The sequence below is a fragment of the Nelusetta ayraudi genome, unplaced genomic scaffold, assembly GCF_046127955.1.
Source record: "Nelusetta ayraudi isolate G7.1 ecotype Tasmania unplaced genomic scaffold, CSIRO-AGI_Nayr_v1 ptg000070l, whole genome shotgun sequence".
Lineage (NCBI taxonomy): Eukaryota > Metazoa > Chordata > Actinopteri > Tetraodontiformes > Monacanthidae > Nelusetta > Nelusetta ayraudi.
The window spans coordinates 8132141-8151548 of record NW_027466120.1 but is presented as its reverse complement, the minus strand read 5'-3'; the positions used below and the strand labels follow the sequence as shown (position 1 = coordinate 8151548).

The 19408-nt window shown below is 44.0% G+C and overlaps 4 protein-coding genes across 6 annotated transcripts in view; 2 read left to right on the top strand and 2 right to left on the bottom strand.

Moving 5' to 3' along the window:
- Nucleotides 1-1929: 1929 nt before the first annotated feature.
- Nucleotides 1930-4665, bottom strand: timm17b (translocase of inner mitochondrial membrane 17 homolog B (yeast)). The gene is made up of 6 exons (XM_076042497.1): nt 4583-4665; nt 3876-3975; nt 3725-3788; nt 3462-3590; nt 3243-3353; nt 1930-2905 (listed from the first exon to the last, which is right to left on the bottom strand). Exons 1-6 carry the CDS (start codon nt 4606-4608, stop codon nt 2784-2786), a joined length of 552 nt encoding a protein of 183 aa, XP_075898612.1. The 5' UTR covers nt 4609-4665; the 3' UTR covers nt 1930-2783.
- A 10-nt stretch (nt 4666-4675) lies between these two features.
- pqbp1 (polyglutamine binding protein 1) lies at nt 4676-8196 on the top strand. Its single transcript, XM_076042501.1, has 7 exons — nt 4676-4694; nt 5239-5314; nt 5436-5547; nt 6197-6297; nt 6414-6602; nt 6687-6747; nt 6906-8196. Exons 2-7 carry the CDS (start codon nt 5248-5250, stop codon nt 7054-7056), a joined length of 681 nt encoding a protein of 226 aa, XP_075898616.1. The 5' UTR covers nt 4676-4694; nt 5239-5247; the 3' UTR covers nt 7057-8196.
- Nucleotides 7700-12120, bottom strand: gpkow (G patch domain and KOW motifs). Its single transcript, XM_076042476.1, has 11 exons — nt 11904-12120; nt 11611-11762; nt 11344-11489; nt 10641-10747; nt 10205-10409; nt 9982-10114; nt 9532-9688; nt 9241-9361; nt 8719-8788; nt 8403-8488; nt 7700-8322 (listed from the first exon to the last, which is right to left on the bottom strand). Exons 1-11 carry the CDS (start codon nt 12095-12097, stop codon nt 8194-8196), a joined length of 1500 nt encoding a protein of 499 aa, XP_075898591.1. The 5' UTR covers nt 12098-12120; the 3' UTR covers nt 7700-8193.
- Nucleotides 12121-14334: 2214 nt separating this feature from the next.
- Nucleotides 14335-19408, top strand: part of LOC142899038 (membrane-associated guanylate kinase, WW and PDZ domain-containing protein 3-like) — a 38048-nt gene continuing 32974 nt past the window's right edge. Inside the window, exons 1-2 of one of the 3 annotated variants that reach the window (XM_076042451.1) lie at nt 14335-14447; nt 14506-14697. Coding sequence is in view for 1 of the 3 variants with exons in the window: in XM_076042450.1 (XP_075898565.1) it covers nt 15779-15861 (83 nt within the window). In the remaining 2 variants the exon portion in view is untranslated. Of the gene's footprint in view, nt 14448-14501; nt 14698-15496; nt 15862-19408 lie in introns of those variants that run through there. The other 2 variants (XM_076042452.1, XM_076042450.1) reach the window with 2 other exon arrangements.

Below are 19408 nucleotides of genomic sequence, written 5' to 3'. Positions count from 1 at the left end.
AGGGGCATCTTTTTAAGAAAAGAAAGACAAAAGGAAGATTCCAAATAAATCTGGACAGATATTCACAGTTTGCGTTGCTTGGGGCGGGTAAATACATGAAGTGGAGGGTTGGGTGTGTGTGTGTGTGTGGGAGGCGGAGGGTTCATGGGGTGCAATCAGCGGATCTGCGACAGGTGATGTCATTACTAATATCTTCTTATCTAGCACGGTAAAGGATTGTGTGCTGTCATGGTCAGGTATTTTGTCCTGAAGGTATCATACAATAAGAGCAGATGTGACCTACTTCTGCACTGAGCAGTGTGAGGCCTGAACACCTGTTGGCCCTGTCCTGTCTGCACTCTGCCTAAGCCTGCAGGTGAATTTATCGCCTTGCTTATTTGACAAACTAGCAGTGTATATAACACACAGACTGTGCTAACAAACAGAGTTAACAGAATGAAATGCCGTTTATTAATCACACTCTCGTTCAGTTCACGTCGCGCTTTGCTAGAAGTGGGCCAACGTCTCCAAGTTGATTCCCGCACATTTATGGCCCCCAATGTTGGATAAAGGTTCGTCGTTCTGATTGATCTGAGTTACAGACAGACGCAACAACCGAGGAGTAGCGGCGAGGAACGCTCACCTTTTTTCGCCCCATCCATGTTCGCAGTTTAGCACCACGAAGTCACTTCAGAAAAACCTGGCATGAACTCGTCGGGTCCTCTGCGATGGCTGCAGCAGCGGGGCTCCCCACTGTCCCCACTGTCCCCACCGTCCAGGGCCTCAAATCAATGACCTTTTACAGCGAGAACATCCCACATCCACCCGCGTCTTCGCCCGTGCAGGTACAGGTCCAGGTCCAGGTCCAGGTCCAGGCGCAGGTGCAGGTGCAGCGGAGCGATCGCAGCGCACCGTGGAGCCGAGAACATCCAGATCATCCAACTGTTTACCTGCCTCAAATTGGAAGAAAAAAAAAAAGAAGTGTCAGCCTCTTGGGAACTGAACCTTTTCACTCGCCGCTATCCAAACGTGCGCCTATATTTTAGTGTCGAATATGAAAACGAGGCGCTACACCCCGGATCCGCGGTGGTCAGCCGTCGGGATTAAAGAGGCTGAGCCGTTTAAAGTGGATGACTGTGGAAATCTTCCTCGGGGAGTGTGGAGGTGGAGGTTGACACTCCGTAGCTGAGTACGACAGTACCAGACTGGGTCTCGTTGAGTCTCATTGAGGGGAGCGCATCTCTGGATGAGGGTTGACCAGGGGCAGCGTCCTCCCCCTGAAAAGTTTCAAAAATGTAGATGCAATTTCCCGCATTCTGTTGCATTTCTCTGAGTTTCAAAAATGTAAATAAATCTCCCACTTTCATTTCTTTTTTCTCTGTAATTACTGGCATCTGAGTCTCTTAAAGGGGGGTTCTAATTGGAGGCTCAGCAGAGAGGAGGATCTGATGAATTGTCGCATAATATGGAGAGACAGCTTCCAAAGAAAGGCCACATTTTCATATATTACATTGTAATCATATAGACGTGTATGATTCTTACCTTATTTTGCTTTTTAGGCATCTGCTGTAAAATAAGCAAATTTGCACAGCAAAGTAGGCTTCTTTTTTTTTTTCTTTTACTTTGTTGTCCCAATGACAAACAAAAACAAATCCCATCCGCCATGTTTCTGGAAAAAGGCCTCATAAAGTGTTTCTTCATCTGATTCAGGCGTTTATTTAAATAAAGTCAGTCAAAATGGCTCGCGAAAAAAAACTATAAACTCGACATGCTATGTTCATTTTATTGTGATCAATGTGGATGTAGTAGCAACAGGATGACAGCAGGGGGCTCACTTTCACAAAGATGGAAAAAGAAAGCAACATTTCCACGAGCAACCTGCATCACTGCTTTAACCACTTGCTTAATGAAATTATTTAAAAAAAAAACAACAACAACAACAACAATTGATTATGAATAATGTTTGATGCTTTTATAATTTATTTTAAACCAACATTTACATGATAAATAAGATAATAAATAAAATAGACAATCTCCATCAAGACAGACTAATAAGTGTTTTCCAGCAAGACAGACTGAGTTCAAAAAGTGCATTGTTGCTTAAAAGTAGTCAAAGGTTTAAAACACCTTGCTAAATGAGATTTAAATAAGAGCAAAATACGAGACATCCTTTCTAGTAGCAAATCCATGTTCTTCAAAGTTGCAGAGAAAATGTAATTGTAGCTCACAAGATAAATGTGCGGGGGAACTAAGGTGAACTGGAGAATGCCGAATAAAACAGTTACCCAAAATAGGGCAACATCTAACCCTCATATCTCGCTTTACAAAAAGGAGTTCTTGCATTCATTTTCACTCCTGACACATGACACACACTTTTTTTTATTTTTTTTTTTTAATCAAACTAACACCTCCTGCTAAAACTTCACACACATAGTGTGATGTGATGCACACATCCCACTCCCTGATAATTATGCTTCTCTACATTTATACTAAGGTGCTCTAGTAGGGCATCAAGGGGAATGCCACTGGCCTATAAATCCCCTCAAAAAAGCAGGTTACAGGCCAAATAAGTTTGATTAACTGATCTTGGTAGAAGACAATGGGATTGGCTGCCCCGTGATACAGAGTAACACCATTGTTTTAGATGCTACGATTGTGCAAAACATGAGACTGTCGGGAGTTTTTAAAACTACGTAAAATATGTTCACACATTACCGCAACCTAGACTCATTTGCCCCTGAGATATGAGAACATAGTGCAATTATTTCACAGGACTATGGGGGACCAGAGAGGCCACCTTTTGGTCATCCTGACTCATTGCGTGCACTGCTGGCCTCAGTGCCGTACTGAAACTGCCCCTCCGCTCCGTCTTGCTGACTCCCATCTGTTGGAGGAAATTGATTGGGATCCTCTCCGAAAGGAATGGCTGAAAAAACACACACACACACACACACACACACACACACATACACACACACACACACACACACACACACACACACACACACACACACACACACACACACACACACACACACACAATGTTACATGGTTGGTTTCAATACATTCAGAATTAGAATTACTTTTCTAAAAATGTGGTGATGAAGTCCAATATTACAGCTGTGGAAAAAAAAGTTTGTGGACACCTCATGAATTTGTGATGTGCGATACTGTGCTGTGAATCAGTCTTTAGTTTATTTGATTTAAGTACAATCGCCAACATTTCCCCACATTTAAAACATAATTTAATAAGCTTTACTTACAATTCTGAAACTGTGGGGCTGTATATCTGGTTAGCAGGATGCCAAAACCCTCAATAAGAGCCAACAAAATTCCACCCATCATGGCAGAGCCCATCATTGTTAACGGCCCACCTAGTGAAAAAAATAAAGATCATTGTTATTTCAAAAAAGGAGGGAAAATAATGTTTAATTTGATTCAGTTACGAACAGAAAGAAGCAAAGTCTTCAGCTTTCTCTTACTGCGTGCAGCCAAGATGGCTCCTGTCAGTGCGCCACTTGTTATTGAGTTCCAAGGGTCTTCTTTCCCTCTCAGGCGAACTAAACCACAGTCTATTGTGGAGAAGAGCCCTCCCCATACAGCAAAGCTACCTGCAAACCACCAAACACAAATCAAAGTTGACAATTTGGCTTCAAATCTGTACTATGAAAAGCTGACATGTCATCTTTGGTATGTTTTATTGTAAAACAAATCAACCAATAAATTATATTCAAGGCTGCCTTACCGCCAATCTGTGGAGCTCTTATTCTTGCAGCATTTGCACTACCTCTCAGTCTGTGTCCAAGACCCTGAAAAATCAGGTATTAATAAACTGTGCCTTTGTGTACTATAATGCTAAGATCTTGTATTAGAGTATCATCTTGTTTTGAACTTACTGCTGGTGCATTACGAAAGCCTTTGACCAACTGGAAGAGTCCTCCCCCAATGGCACCCATGGTGAAAGCACCTCCACAGTCATCCACTATCCTCCAGGGACTGCGCTCAACAAAACACCAAGTGGATTAATAGAATTCAGAAATGTTTCATTATCGTTAGTTACATTATTATACATAAACTACAAAACATTAAAGCAATAATAATAATAATAATAATAATAATAATAATAATAATAATAATGATGATGATGATGTTGATGATGATGATGATAATGATAATAAATAACATCACAAGTATAAAATTTGCTGATAAAACCACATTAACGGAATAACATAAATCTACTACTGTCTACTGTTAATGATAATTATCAGTCACTTAATATTATCAATATACAATTCATATCTCATTAAAAAAATATAAGTATAGACTATTATTATTTGGGTTTATCTTCAAATCATCACTTCTTTAAGTTAGTCAGGCTAAATAAACCTGCTGATGTATCTACGATAGGGTTAGCGGAATGTTCTTGATGACGTTACGAGAGCTTTATATGTAAATCACTGAGAACCTTGGACAAGCCAGCCATCAAAGCCACTTTGCAACCAACCAAAATGTAAAAATTTCAACACCGGAAGGCAAAGCTGGGGTTGAGGTCAACCGTGTAAAAAGCAGCACCGACAGAAATATGTTTAGAAACTAATCTTACCAGGGCTCACGGGCATATTCCTCCATGTTTGTTGTCGTCACAAAGCTGCTACTACGTCATCATTGTGCGACGCAGTGTGCTGTACTGCAGGTTTCTGGAAAAAGCTGAAGAGGTATTTCTCTTTCTGAACAGGTTGTGCGTATGTACTGTAACTTTAGCATTTCATGCCGGATGCGTGTCTTGTAATTGTTAGTGTACACTAGTTTAATTTATGACGCACAAAGTGCCTTACTTTGACCGTATCGACGTGTTGGCTCACAAGCTGCCGCCAGTGAGCTAACCAGTGAGGAGCTGTTTAGACCCACACAGCTAATCCTACAAGCTAATGGTGAAAACATCATATTGCATTGTCAAGACTGAAGCTACTACTTAACGAGCCACAGTGGAATCAGTTTTATTTTTCTAATTTTGCGGTAGTTTGTTTTTTGTTTGTCTGTTTTTTGTTTTGTTTTATCAGCCACTGTCACTCGCAAGATACGCAATTATCATGGTTGTAACCATCACAAAATGCACCATTTCGTGTTCACTCTTTACCCACATGTTTTGTTTTCATCAACTTCAATGGCTGCGTGAAGATCAGTGTTGGTTTTCATGTCCCAGGTACTTGCAGCTTCTGTCTGACCCTGTTGCATCAAATTTTCACCTCCCTTTCTCTCTGTTGCAGGATGCCTTTACCCGCTGCGCTACTGGCCCGTTTGGCCAAGAGAGGGATCGTTAAACCATCAGAGCAAGGTAGTGAGGAACATTTCACAAGATAGTACATTATTAGCAGCATTCAGATAGAGTTCTGATTTTCTGAGCAATCCGTCGTTTGTGTGACTATATCTAACACGTTTTGTTCTCAATCATGCAGAGGTAGAAGAAGAAATTATTGCTGAGGATTATGATGACAATAACGTAGATTATGAGGCCACGCGACATGAAAATTTACCACCCAACTGGTACAAAGTATTTGACCCAACTTGGTAGGTATAACTGTTTTTGTCCAAATGAATATTTATTTTCATGCATCATGACCTTTGAAAATATTTCAGATTTTCTCATTTAAAAATGTATTTTTAGTTACAATTAGAAATACCCTAAAGCTAGGTTCATATTTATTTAAATGGAAGGAATCTCTCTTGATTGATATATTAATGAAATTGTCTCTTGTAAAGAGAAGGTTGCAGCTCATTGTGTTGCTGCGTTGTCAATTTGCTGTGATCAAACATTTCAGGGCAATGAGCACATCATTTTTAGTCATGGCCCTCAAATTTTGCTCCAATGCTCTGACCTTTATACATTATATAAATATATTTGTTGTATTTTTTTCTGCATATCATGTCCGAGTAAAACACAACTAAACTCAAACACTGTCTCGATTGACAACAATTTTTTGATTATTATTTTTCCAACCTGTTAGCAGGTTGAACACAGCAAATCTTTATTCCACCATGTTAATCTGACATGCGAACCATCATGCCAAAAATATCTTGCAGTGTGATCAGGCCAAAATATGTTTTAGCTTTTCTTCTTGTTGTAGAGTTTGATTGTGTTTCTGCTATTTAATTAAATGCAGCCGTTCTCCTGTAACTCCACCAATTCAATTATTCTTTTGCTTTTCTGTGACTGCAGCGGACTCCCATATTACTGGAATGTGGAAACGGATATGGTTGCTTGGCTCTCTCCAAATGACCCAACTGCTGTTATCACCAAGTCGGCCAAGAAAGCCAGAGGTATGGTCTGCCTCTTATTGTTGTGGTAGAAAATGCCATCCTCAACAGTACTGTGCTAAATGTACACATTGTTCTGGATCTGGTCCTCAGTTTGCCTTTTGACTTTTGTCTTCTAGCCGAGGGGGGAGATGAGAGACATGAGACGCACTACGAGAAGCCAGACAGAGAGCGGGACAGAGAAAGAGACAGAGAGCGCGACAGGGAGCGCGAAAGAGAGAGGGAAAGAGAGAGGAATGACGTACGGGACAGAGACCGAAGGAAGATAAGGAGAGACGACATCGCGCCGTACAACAAGAACAAAAGAGGTAACATGTTTTTCCACCCACTTCCCGTCAAATGTTTGAGGCTTTCATGCGACGGAATGTCTGACATTTGTTTTTTTCTCTCAGGGAGAAAGAATGACGATGAGATGGACCCCATGGATCCAAGTGCTTATTCTGATGCCCCAAGGTAAACTTCCCACTGCTCTGATCGTTGAGGTCCTAAGAAGCTTTATTTGACGGGAGTGATCTCGAAAACGGTGTCCACCGTTTAAATACTGCAGATTTACAGGTTCTTGCTTCTGCTAACATCTTTCGGTCTTTAACAAAACTGTTCCGTCCCTGCAGGGGGACCTGGTCAAGCGGTTTGCCAAAACACAACGAGGCAAAGACTGGCGCAGACACAACTGCATCAGGGCCTCTCTTCCAGCAGCGGCCGTATCCAAGTCCAGGAGCTGTTCTACGGGCCAACGCAGCAAACCAAATACCCAAAGAATGAGCTGAACTCTTGAAAGACTGAACAATTTCCCCTCCCGGCTCATCTCTTATCAGACATTGTAGGCTCCTACTTGTTTTTCAGTCTTTGTGTAAGAAACAGAAATTGAGCTCAGATTTCACCACTATGCTCATAAACAGTTGTAAATATGTTTTATACAACCATCAGATAGGGCTTATTGTTGTTGTTAGTGGACACCATGCCAATAGATGGAAATGTGACGTGGCAGACCTTGGTACAAATATCATTATTGTTTTTATTTTCAACAAATTCTAACAAATACATTTCCTTTTCAAAATAATACAAAACATTTGACATGATGGAAAAAAAAAAAGAAGTGATATTACTTTAGGGGTGACCCTGAATAGTCCACAGTGTGACATAATATCCCCACTCAGAATACAACTGCCATGGTCTGTTAAAAATCCTGCCATCTTCTTAAGTAAAATAACTGCTTTTTTTTTTCTTCTTCTTTTTTTTAATAAAATCTGAAATTGAGTCAAATTTTTTTTTTTAATGATTTTGTAATTTCACAGGCTTTTAAAATAATTCCAAAGAACGGTACTCCCGAGTCTGTAACGTTAACATCCTCACAGAGGACAGAAGTGGAAAAGTAACTTTAAATGTGAGAGACATCACCAATTAAACGCCAATAACTTTAAATACTCAAGATTTAGACAAAATGGACACTGGTGCTAAATTTACACTGTGTCGGAGGCAGGTGCGTTCCACCCCCCCATTCCACAGACTGCACAGTGCACAAAACCACTGCAGCTGTTAATCCCTCCATGATCCAATTAACACAAAAAATACAGACGTGCATAAGAAACCCAAGAACATTTATCATCTAAGCTGTTGTTGAGGCTCAGTTCACACCTGGTTTCCGCTCCCAGACTTGAAATGTGTGCGTGCTGTGCACGATTGGACGCATAACAGAGACAACATCACTGACTTATGCATATTCAAAACACTGCAGTCAGCAGGCCGAGAGCCTTTGCTGCTCCTGCAGCTGTGATGCAGTCCAGTCCAGTCCAGACCAGCAACATAAGAGGTTCAGTTGTTGTAAGCATGAATTGGAGTTTTGTGTAAACACTTAGGATCACCCCTAAAACACTTCAATAAACCACGAGAATGTGAATATCAGTGCTCTGTTCCTCCTACGTAATGGCAAATACAGTCATAGTCATATGTAAACACTTTGTCTCCAAATCGATCAAGCTGCACGATCGCTCTGCACTTGTTCTTGTCCCGCTGAAGAATACGGCCAACCTGAAAATAAATAAAGATATACAGTTACTGCTGTTCAGTCAGGACCAACATATCATGCAGACAGATGAATGTGAACTTACTTGTCCTCTGTGCTGGCCCAGTACAACCATGATGAAATCAGATTCGTTTTTTGGAACAATGGTTTCCAGCATTTCCTGTTTAACATCTGCCACACAAAAGGAGGACACTGAATTATTTGGGGGAACCTTCCTCTGATATGTCTGCTGCTAGTAGAGAAAACGTTTTGGCTACTGAGAGGCATTTTAGTTCCAATGAAAGTCTTTTTGTGAAGACTGCAGCACATGGCAGGTCATTTAATTTACGTCTCTCGCACGAGGAATAAAGATGAGCGGGAAGAGAAGGCAAGAAAACTGAGCTAAGTGTCTCATTACTCACTGTCAATCAGTCGCCCCTCCTCAGTTTGACACACACAGCACGTTGGAGTGAGGACGTCCTCAACGCGCACCTACAAGAGAAAAGGTGGTGGGATGAAAACTATTGGTTCCCATTTGTCAGAATGCAAATGCAGCCTTGAATCTAAATACACAATCCAGGACTAAAAGCCCAGCAGGAAACATTTATTAGGATCTCCCGGCAAAGAAAATCACATATTTTATGTTTTTGATGATACAAAGTCACAAGAGATAATCTGTTTTTATTTGCTAATAATCAGCATTTACTGGATATTTCTGTAACAAAGCAGATGTGCCACAAGCTTGTGCAGTGGATCTTGCATCTGATCCACAGTGACTTATTCAATAGACATTACTAACGAGACAGCGCATGTATATACGTACATACATATATGTATATGTCTGTTGCAAGTGCAGGATCATCAACTAATAATTTGGTATATTGCTGCATTGTTTATTTAAAAACGGCAAAGCATGTTTGATAAAGTACATAAAATGCAAGTACCTTTGAGTTGTAGTACTGCCCCCCTTTGAAAGCTTTGTCTATGAATCGAACTTTGAGGTCCCTCTGAAGCCAGGCGGGGGGAGCTGGTGGCCGCTTTGCCTCCTTCACTGCAGGTTTTTCTCTGCAGAGGAGCAGCAGCAGCAGCAGGAGGAGGAGAATACACTTTAAAACGCTGCTACAGTAATCAATAGGCAACAATTACAAGCTCCTGCTTTAGGCACGTAATAGAAACTGATGATAATCACGGAAGACCGCCAGCCTATTGCAGTCGCCTTCTAACCCGACACACACCTGTCTTGACTTGATTCTCTGTGTTTCCTCTTCCTCTCGTCGTTTCCTTGCTCCCTCTCTGAAGACTTGTGTTCTCCTCGTTCCCTCTCCTCCCGTTTCTTTTGCTCCTCCCGCTCTTTCTCCTTCTCCTTCTCCTTGTGAGCTTTGCTGAGGCGACCTGGTCGGTGCAAAAAAAATAAATCTGGTGATCAGACCAAAGCACGGCCGTGTCTGTCAGTGACACAATCTGAGTTCATCCGTTTCTACCTACTGTCAACATTTAGGCCACATGTCACTTGACTGACTAACGAACATGTTCACTGTCTGCCACACACACACACACACACACACACACACACACACACACACACACACACACACACACACACACACACACACCCACACACACCCACACACACACACACACACACACACACACACACACACACACACTTTGCTGGGTTTACTTACTGAGGTCTTTGCTGTATTTCTCGTAGTCTTTGCGAAACACCAGTTTGATGGCATACTGACTGATTGTTACAGTCTTGCCGCCAATAGCTAGTTTCACCATCACCCGAGCGTTGTCTGGATCAACACCTTCAATCTGAAACACGCGAAATTAAGTCGTGACAATGTATTCAGGCAAAGAAACAACAACAGTTTTTCAATGTAAAATTACTCTTTTAAACTCCACCTTGCCGTAGAGGTCTTTATGTGCACCGGACTGCACCAGCACGTAGCCACCAGGGCCCATCACCAGTTCCTCCTCTTTGGCTCGCTCCTCGCCTGGCTTGGGGGGACGCTGGCGTTTGTTGGGCTCCAGGTCCTTCAATGCCGAGCGATCAGCTTCAAGGCCCAGGCCTTTGGGTCGGAGCTGGTGTTCAATTGGTTTCACGTCTCTGTGGAACAACGGCAATAAACCAATGAGCGGTAAAATGGCCATTCAGGGTGTTAAGGAGGCTTGCAGTGGAAACAACTTGAACAGAACAACTTCCTAAGAAGCCAACACACGATCATAATTACAATTTATTTGACTAGATTTCCACTTATCTATAGTTGCTTTAAATTATGTAAGGACAATAAAAAAAAAAGCCAAAAACTACACATTCAGAAGTAGAATGAATGCTTACTCTTTAAATGTGTGTCCGATTCCCTCCGCTTTCTTCCAGCCCATCCCTCGGAGCATTGCGAGCCCATAGGCCTCGACAGGAACCCGCTCAAAGTCTGCCTCTGTAGACTGACACAAACAAACACAAACACACAGTGAGCTACGCTCGTCTAAGTGAAACACCGTTAATACCAAAACATCCGCAGGAATAGACAGAGACATCTGCTCCGAAAAAGGCAACGTTAAGCGAGGGAGGTTACGTAATCTTTGACTTCTGGAATCCACATAAAAACACTGTTAGTGCTAACTGTCAGAGAGAGGCAGTTTGTGATGATGGTCTTGGTCAGTCTTTGGGCTCCAGGCTGTCAGACTCAGCTGACGGCAGTCACCAGGCGGCAGCCCTCGTCAGGGCAGAAGGCCGGCTCATCTCCAACTGCACCGAAGGCTTTCCTCTGAGGGAAGCTGGGAGCTTGCCTCTCTCAGAGGAGGCTACATTAAAATGAGCTCAGGGGCAAAGCCAGCTTTGTTTTTTGTTGACTCGTGTTCTGACAAGTCACATCCACAGTGTTTTTGAAAGCACACGCAAGCACAACAGGGATGTGGCAGGAGGCTGGCATTGAAAAAAAGGTGAAGGGTGGATGCATGTCTCTGGGGGGAGAATACTGACGCCAGTCCGCCACACACACGCTTCACTTTATTCAAAGTCTAACACACAAGTCACTTACCGATTCAGGTCGAAGATCGACCCTTATTTGGTCGCCATCCTCAAAGCCATCCGGGACCTTGTTCTGCATTAACAGTGGGATGCTGAGGTTGAGGTTTCTTTCTGACTCTGCATCATTTCTCCACTGCTCGAGTTGTTTTCGAGATTCTGTAAGCAAGATTTTTTTTTTTTTTTAGGGCTTTTCATTTCGCTGAATACAGGAACAGGAATTTTCGATACTAAATGTCATTAGAGTTAAACAACTTCACTATCTCCCCCGTGTTCTCACCTTCAATGAGTTCCTTGACGGCCTGCGCATCCACGGACTCGCTGTCTCCGGTTGTTTCTGTCTCATTTGTCTCGCTGTCCGGTTTGGCCCAGCGGTTTTTCTGGATCAGAGGGATGATCAGCTCTTTGGACTTCTCAGCGGAGCGTTTTAAGCTGCACAACACGTTAGAGTGTGGAATTATATCGAGAGTCACAAACACCAATGCCGCAGTACCAAACGTTGCTACTACGACATCATTCAAAGACGAATCGCTTTCGGCGCTAGGCTAACTAGCAATTAGCATGCGGACCTACCTCAGCGGTTCATTGCTGTCAATTCCGGTCAAGTAATCCTTTTCATCTGTGTTGACAATGGCGCCGCTGGCAGACGATTTAAATTTACTCACAGTTTTGGTGAAACCGAAAGACACCGCTGGGTTTTTTCGCTCTCCTCCTTCCCCATCGCCATTGGAGCTAGCAGTACTCGCTTCTTGCCCGGGCGACGCCATTGTTGTTTAGGGCACAGACCGCAGGGCATTCTGGGAGCTGTAGTTTGATTCCATTTGTTGTGTTTAACTACAGTATTTCACGCACGACGTGAATGCAATGCGCTTCCGTAGTCAACAACTGATATTTCGAGGACCCCACAATGGTTGGTTTGTGAGTTATTGAAATGTATGTGAGCAAACGACCCTGCACCAGAAATATTGTACTCTTCTTTTTCTGTCGACAAATGTGTAGGATGTCATTTGCATGCAACATGTTGGCAACTTTTTGTACGGATATTCAGTAGCTAGGCGGAAAAAAAATAACTGAAGGTGGAAGTGAGGACGTGCATTTTTCATCAGATACCAATCATATTACTTTAGTACAGTCACATTATTTTCCATGACCGATATTGCAGCACAGTTGACGTTCTTCAACTATTTCTAGTTCTTACTGACCACTCTGGGTTCTTTCTTTGTACTCTGGCCTTCTCTTACAGACCAAATATATGCACATGAACATAAACTCTAATGACTCTGAATGAGAAAGTGAATGGTTGTTTGTCTGTCTGTGCTACATTAAAATGAGCTCAGGGGCAAAGCCAGCTTTGTTTTTTGTTGACTCGTGTTCTGACAGTCACATCCACAGTGTTTTTGAAAGCACATGCAGCACAACAGGGATGTGGCAGGAGGCTGGCATGGAAAAAAAGGTGAAGGGTGGATGCATATCTCTGGGGGGAGAACACTGACGCCTGTCTGTCATACACACTTCACTTTGCTCAAAGTCTAGGGAGAGACCTGCACTTACACACAAGTCACACGTGCACACAACTTTTGATGCAAACCAGGGTAAAGCATCACACATTTGACTGTCATATTGAGATGTTGTGACCATTTTAAGAAGTACAACACACCAGCGGTTGTGAGAAAACACATTTATAGCTCACAATTCTATCTGAAGACAAGAAACTGTCTTCTGACTTACCGATTCAGGTCGAAGATCGCCCCTTATTTGATCGCCATCCGGGACCTTGTTCTGTGGGATGCTGAGGTTTCTTGACTTTGGATAATTTCTCAGACTCTGCCTTCGAGATTCTGCAAGCAAGATTTTTGAAGGCTTTTGATTTCGCTCAATTTCGTGATAATTGTATTGAACAGGAATTTTCGATACTAACAGTCATTAGAGTTGAACAACTGCACTATGTCCCCCGTGTTCTCACCTTCAACGAGTTCCTCGACAGCCTGCCTTTCCAAGGAGTCGCTGTCTCCGGATGTTTCTGCGCTTTTCTTCCTTTTGACCCAGCGGTTTTTCTGACTCAGCGGGATGGCCAGCTCTTCGGAGTTCTCGGGGGAGTGTTTTAGGCTGCACAACACGATAGAATATATGAAATGATATCGCCCACCACACGAGTAACGGACACCAAACGTTGCTACTACAACATCATTCAAAGACGAATCGCTTTCGGCGCTAAACTAACTAATAATTAGCATGTGAACCTACCTCTGCGGTTCATTGCTGTCAATCCCTGTGTCGATAAAGGCGACGCTAGCCGATGATTTAAATTTATAGGGCTTCAAAAAAACGTAAAACAACAGCTTTAAGTTTCATTTCTGATTCCCTCCCCACACTTTTTAAATGTATTTTATTTATTATTATTATTATTATTATTATTATTATTATTATTATTATTATTATTAGTAGTAGTAGTAGTAGTAGTAGTAGTAGTAGTATTTGCCAGTTATATATGTTTCCCAGAACTTGGCATAAAAATAGTAATGATAGTGAAGATGTAGTAGTGTGTGGAGGTGTGGGGTTACTGAAACTCTTTTTATGGGTTCAAAATGTTTAGAATCTTTTTATAAGTAAAACAAGTTCATTGGCCACAGGCACGTTCCTGGTGTGTTTGTTGTCAAGATAAGCGAAGACCTCAGCTGTTTTTCTCGCCCTTGTGAAAAAAACCCAACAACAACCATGTACCTCTCCTGGTTTAGCCCCCATGCACCACACCTGAGAGGCCACGTCTCAAAATTCACCCGTATTCCCACGCTCCAATGTGCCTTCAAAACAAAAGCATGAATGAAATTAACTGAGCAAACAGCGCTAATGGTAAAGTGAGGCACGTTCAGCACTTCCTCCACAATCAATTTTACTTATCAACCAAGTTGAACGATCAAAGAATGGGCAACCAGGATATATATATATATATATATGTATATATATACATATAGCAAGAAAACGGAAGAGGGAAGTCTTGAGAGCGCCAGCTCAGGTGGTTTCCAGCCTCGAACCGTGCACCTGCGGGGCGTGCACCTGCATCGGCGGGAGCACGCGTGCACGCGCAATTCAGGTCTGGAAGAGGAGGCAGCCGGGCGGGTGAAGAGACAGGCCAACCGACAGACCGACAGACACAGGCGGCATGTGTGACCACAAGTCTGCAACCTGAGAGACACCTCCGCTCCCTCCGGCTGGCTGGCTGGCTGGCTGGACGGGTGGATGTATGGAAACTGGGAGCGACTCTCACAGTAGGACGATGGGATTAAACAGTCGGCGAGGGAAGAGAAGAGAGCGCGAACAAAGACTTGAAGGTGCGAATTGATCTGACGAAGTTACGGCGAGCAGGAAGGTAGGAGACTTTTTGTACTGGTATTTAACACACACACACACACACACACACACACACACACACAAACACACACACACACACACACACACACACACACACACACACACACACACACACAAAGCAAAACGCAAAACGCAAAACGCAAAACATTGCAACCAATTTATGTGATTTATGTGTTATATATGTGTTATTTTCCATCACTAGATTAAAAAAAAAAACAAACCCACACAATTTAGTTTTTTTTAAACTTCCAGTTGTAATTTCCCCACCTTGTGTGTGTTATGTTAACGCGCAGAGGGACAGTTTCCATTTTCCATTAGAAACCTGTCGGGTGCGTTGAAAGGAGGTGATGCGATGTGCTGATTGGATTGCTACGGCGAGCAGGAAGGAAGGAGGAGGAATACTTTTTAGACACACACACACACACACACACACACACACACACACACACACACACACACACACACACACACACACACACACACACACACTTAAAACAAGCAGTCCGACACTGACATGCGTTTATTTAACAATCTCCCGCGTGCCTTCGCTCGCGGCGCCGCAGCAGCAGATGCTGCTTTTATAACCGCCGCCGTCACATTTATGTGTTCCCCTCTCTCTCGCTCTCTCTCTCTCTGTCTCTCGCTAACTCACTCCCTCTGTCGTCTCTCCCTCTCTCTTCCCCTGTCTCACTCCCGTCTCTCTCTCTCTCTCTCTCTCTCTCTCTCTCTCTCTCTCTCTCTCTCTCTCGCTCGCTCGCTCACTCTCTTCCTCTCGCAGCATCACTGTCCAAATATCCCGTCAGCCGCGCGCATCGCCTCTCACTTTCCCTGGGATACCCATCACCGCCGCGCGCTCACACCGCTTCTATTATTCCACTCACTCACCCCCTCCTCCTCCATTGCACACACAAACACACGCATGCACGCACGTTAGCGCGAGCGCACACTCACACACACACACATGCGTGCACCGTCGGGGTCCCGCCGCCGCCTTTAATTAAAAAAACGCGATCCAACTCGTCTTTTTGGTTGTAGTTATTTCAAGTGCAGACTTTATTATAGCGCCCCCGGTAGGACCGATGTATATAGACGCGTTCAAGCGGATCCTCTTCGAAAGGCTCAACTGCTTGAAAAGAATGTGTGTGTGTCAGCGGCACGGCAGGTCAGTGTGTTGTTTTTTAACTCATGAGTAGAAATGCGAGAATACGGGGTCTGTGCGTGCGTGTGATCTAACCGCGCGTGGGGCGGTGTGTGTGTCTGTGTGTGTGGAGTCAGAAAGGTGAGCTTGGCGGTGGTGATGTTGCTGGAGGTGTGTGTGTGTGTGTGTGTGTGTGTGTGTGTGTGTGTGTGTGTGTGTGTGTGTTAGAGAGAGAGAGAGAGAGCGAGCGAGAGAGACATTTAAAGTTTGTTGAATGCAATAACTGCTGAAATGAGAAGATTTTGCTTAATTTTTCTTCTTCACTTTTACATCCAGTAAATCTGAGATGCTCAGTTCTCGACCAGGTGTGTGTGTGTGTGTGTGTGTGTGTGTGTGTGTGTGTGTGTGTGTGTCCACGTGAGCGCACAACGGCTGCCCGTCGGCTGTTGGTGTTTGTTTAGGGTGTGTCTCCCTCCTCCTCCTCCTCCTCCTCCTACGAAAAAGAGGGGGATTCATCTTGAAGTGATGGAAGTGTGACCCTGAGTTAATCACGTGCACTGCTCTGGGACTGGAGAGCAGTCAAGGTTGCGCCGTTCTGATGAATCACAATTGTGTGTGTGTGTGTGTGTGTGTGTGTGTGTGTGTGTGTGTGTGTGTGTGTGTGTGACTAGTCTGATTATTCTACTCTTCTTCCCACCCAAGAAGCCTTTGCTGCACCACAGCGGCAGAACTTGTCCTTCCTTCTATCACAGTTTTGCACCCAAGTTTTGACTCCCAGTCGGTGCGACTTCTCTCTCTCTCTTTCTCTCTGCTAACGAGGGGCCAGGTAGAGCGAGCTGAGGTGTGCCCCCCCGCCTTCCCGCTCCGCCCCCCACCCACACCCCCTGTGCTGGTGCTGCTGCTGCTGCTTGTCATTTGGGAGTAGTTGATTGTCTAATTATGGACCTCCTGTGTCCTTCCGTCATCATGCATATTCATGCTGCTGTTTCAAGGTGTGGTGAAAACAACCCAGTGTGTGAGTGTGTGTGAGTTTTGTGCGTGTGCACGGCAGTTTACCCTTGACACGGCAGTGCCACGCAGGCACATTCTCCCATCTGTGATTCTGTGAGTCCGAAACCTTTTGCTCCCTGCAGCAACGGCAGCATTTGGATTCTGCAGTTGTACTCTGGCCTATTCTTAGTCCACGACAGTTCACCAGACGCTTCTTATGAAATTTCAACAACAACTCCCTCCCTCCCCCCAAGCCGAAGCAAAGCAAAGGTTTTGCCGAGATCCGCTCCGGCTCTGGTGTGAGGAGCCGCCGCTGCCGCCGCCGTCGTTTTGGAGCCGCCTCGCCGCCTCTTGGCCCGAGTTGAGGGATCGATAAGTAATCAATGGCAGGGGAGGGGGGTGCGTCAGAGTTACAATTTACACCCTGGCATATTTGAAATGTCAAGAAGGCGATGAATCCGTGTATCCTTGAGTCGGCTCCGAGTCGGACACGCTGGGATCAATATCAGGTGGAGAGACCGGCAGCTGGAGCAGGCCAGGGTCACCTTCATCCCTCCCTACTGAATCAGCAGTATCTCGGGCTTGGGCACACACACATGCACACACGCGCACACATACGCACACACACACACACACACACACACACACACACACACACACACACACACACACACGCACACACGCACACACACCTTAAGGTATGCTCAGGTTTCCCAACTGTGACCTCACAAAAATGCTGGTGACAGAGGGCAGAACCTGCGCTCCGTTTCCACATGAATAATACATCTTGCCGTTATGATCCCGCCCGTTCTTTCATAAGTTTCCACACACTCGGCCTCCCTGTTGATTCCGCTATAGTCGAATCCATTTTCTCCCCCCAGACTGACGCAGGCTCTAATTTCTTTCTCATCCTCTTATAAACATCCCTAATTTCTTCCCGTTCGCCGTCTCTTATCCGTCATCTTTGCTGATCTCCTCCGCTTAATTAAACTGCTTCTCCCCTCCGTCCCCCTGATGAGAGTCTCATCGCCGATGGCAGCCAGGGGTGTAATGCACCCTGGCAGATTGAGGCAAAAAGACCTGTTGTTACGACGTCGGCGTTCCTCCGCCTCCTCCCCTCGGAGCAGATTGTACACAACGTGCGGCGCTAATGCGCCCCCTCCCTGCCTTGACCTTGATCCCGTGATGTTGAAGATACGCTGGCCTCCCCAAAGGGTGCATCACCGGGTGGCACTATAGTGGCTGTGTGTGTGAGTGTGTGGTTGTGGCGTTTGTGTGGGTCACTGGCAATCCTCCGCAAATGTTGCGTTTAATCTTGCACTAAAATCCAATTGTATGCAGCCAAGTCAAGAGCAAGTTTAATAAAATCACAACAGCGGACTGGATTGTGGATTCGTTGATGGCATGCAAAGACAAGAGGAGGCCCTGTAAAGTCCTCCTCTTCTCATCAGCTATTCCATGTACTGACTTTGTGTTTGAAGGGAGAAATTATTCTGTGTGTGTGTGTGTGTGTGTATGTGTGTGTGTGAGAGAGAGAGAGACAGAGAGGGAAAGAGATCTATTTTGTCTTTTTCAGCCCACAAGCATTTAATCTTTTATTTTTAAATCTGCCACTGCTGCCTGTTTATTATTTTTTTTTTATGTTGAGCACTCTCGTGCCCTAGATTTGAAAGTGAATGAGCATCAGCGAGCCCTGTGGTGTAAATGTTTGGCCGGAGAGGGCAGGGCACAGATGTCAAACGAGGTGGAGGAGCTGAACCGATGATGATGATGATGATGATGATGATGATGATGATGATGATGATGATGATGATGATGAAAGCCACTGTGTTGGTCAGTTTAGACAAGTTCAGGTCAGCGGTTATTCACGATGCCTCACATGTTTGGATCTGGTGCTGCTGTGAGATTAGGAGTTGTGTGCTGCATGGCAGGTCGCACAGGAATATCTACCACACACACACACACACACACACACACACACACACACACACACACACACACACACACACACACACACACACACACTTCTGTCTTGCATTTTGCAAAAATTATTTTGTGTTGACCACTTCAGGTCGTTTTAAAACCCAATTTAACTTTTTTTTGAGAATCATGTTTTAATTTGACTTTGAGTAACGGTTCTATATGAATGTCCAATATTGCAATATTGTCTTGCAGTGTCAAACACTGGGTTAATTGAACCCCCCTCCAAACCCTCTGTCCTCCAACACCTTTTAACATTCAATAATTTCAATTTCTCTGATCGACAGACTGCAAGATGTCAGTATTCTAAACTGAAAACATTTCAAAATGAGTTTCGACATTAGCGATCACTCTCAAGTTCACTCTTCAGAAACATTTTTTGGCCTAATGATCCCTTGATTGACGATCCCAAATGATCTCTTTTTAAACACAATATTCACCACATGTCCATCACCAATATGTGTGATGCAAAATAAACACAGTTTTGTTTGTTTGTATTTAGTAACACAATTTTAGCTACAGTCTAAACAAAAAACATTTTTCAATTCTTTAGCTTGTGAGGTTCTGAGAAAAAAAAAAAAATGCATGGCCATTTTTTTTT

Excerpts from the sequence above, each read along its gene's own strand:
- timm17b (XM_076042497.1), bottom strand. The coding sequence starts at position 4,608 with ATGGAGGAATATGCCCGTGAGCCCTG. Across the intron at positions 3,976-4,582 it reads GAATATGCCCGTGAGCCCTG|TCCCTGGAGGATAGTGGATG; the intron begins GTAAGATTAGTT and ends TGTTGAGCGCAG. Across the intron at positions 2,906-3,242 it reads AGCCCCACAGTTTCAGAATT|CCATTCCTTTCGGAGAGGAT; the intron begins GTAAGTAAAGCT and ends GTGTTTTTTCAG.
- pqbp1 (XM_076042501.1), top strand. The coding sequence starts at position 5,248 with ATGCCTTTACCCGCTGCGCTACTGGCCCGTTTGGCCAAGAGAGGGATC. Across the intron at positions 5,315-5,435 it reads CGTTAAACCATCAGAGCAAG|AGGTAGAAGAAGAAATTATT; the intron begins GTAGTGAGGAAC and ends TCAATCATGCAG. Across the intron at positions 6,298-6,413 it reads GTCGGCCAAGAAAGCCAGAG|CCGAGGGGGGAGATGAGAGA; the intron begins GTATGGTCTGCC and ends TTTGTCTTCTAG.
- gpkow (XM_076042476.1), bottom strand. The coding sequence starts at position 12,097 with ATGGCGTCGCCCGGGCAAGAAGCGAGTACTGCTAGCTCCAATGGCGAT. Across the intron at positions 9,689-9,981 it reads GAAATACAGCAAAGACCTCA|GTCGCCTCAGCAAAGCTCAC; the intron begins GTAAGTAAACCC and ends TGCACCGACCAG. Across the intron at positions 8,489-8,718 it reads GGAGGGGCGACTGATTGACA|ATGTTAAACAGGAAATGCTG; the intron begins GTGAGTAATGAG and ends TTTGTGTGGCAG.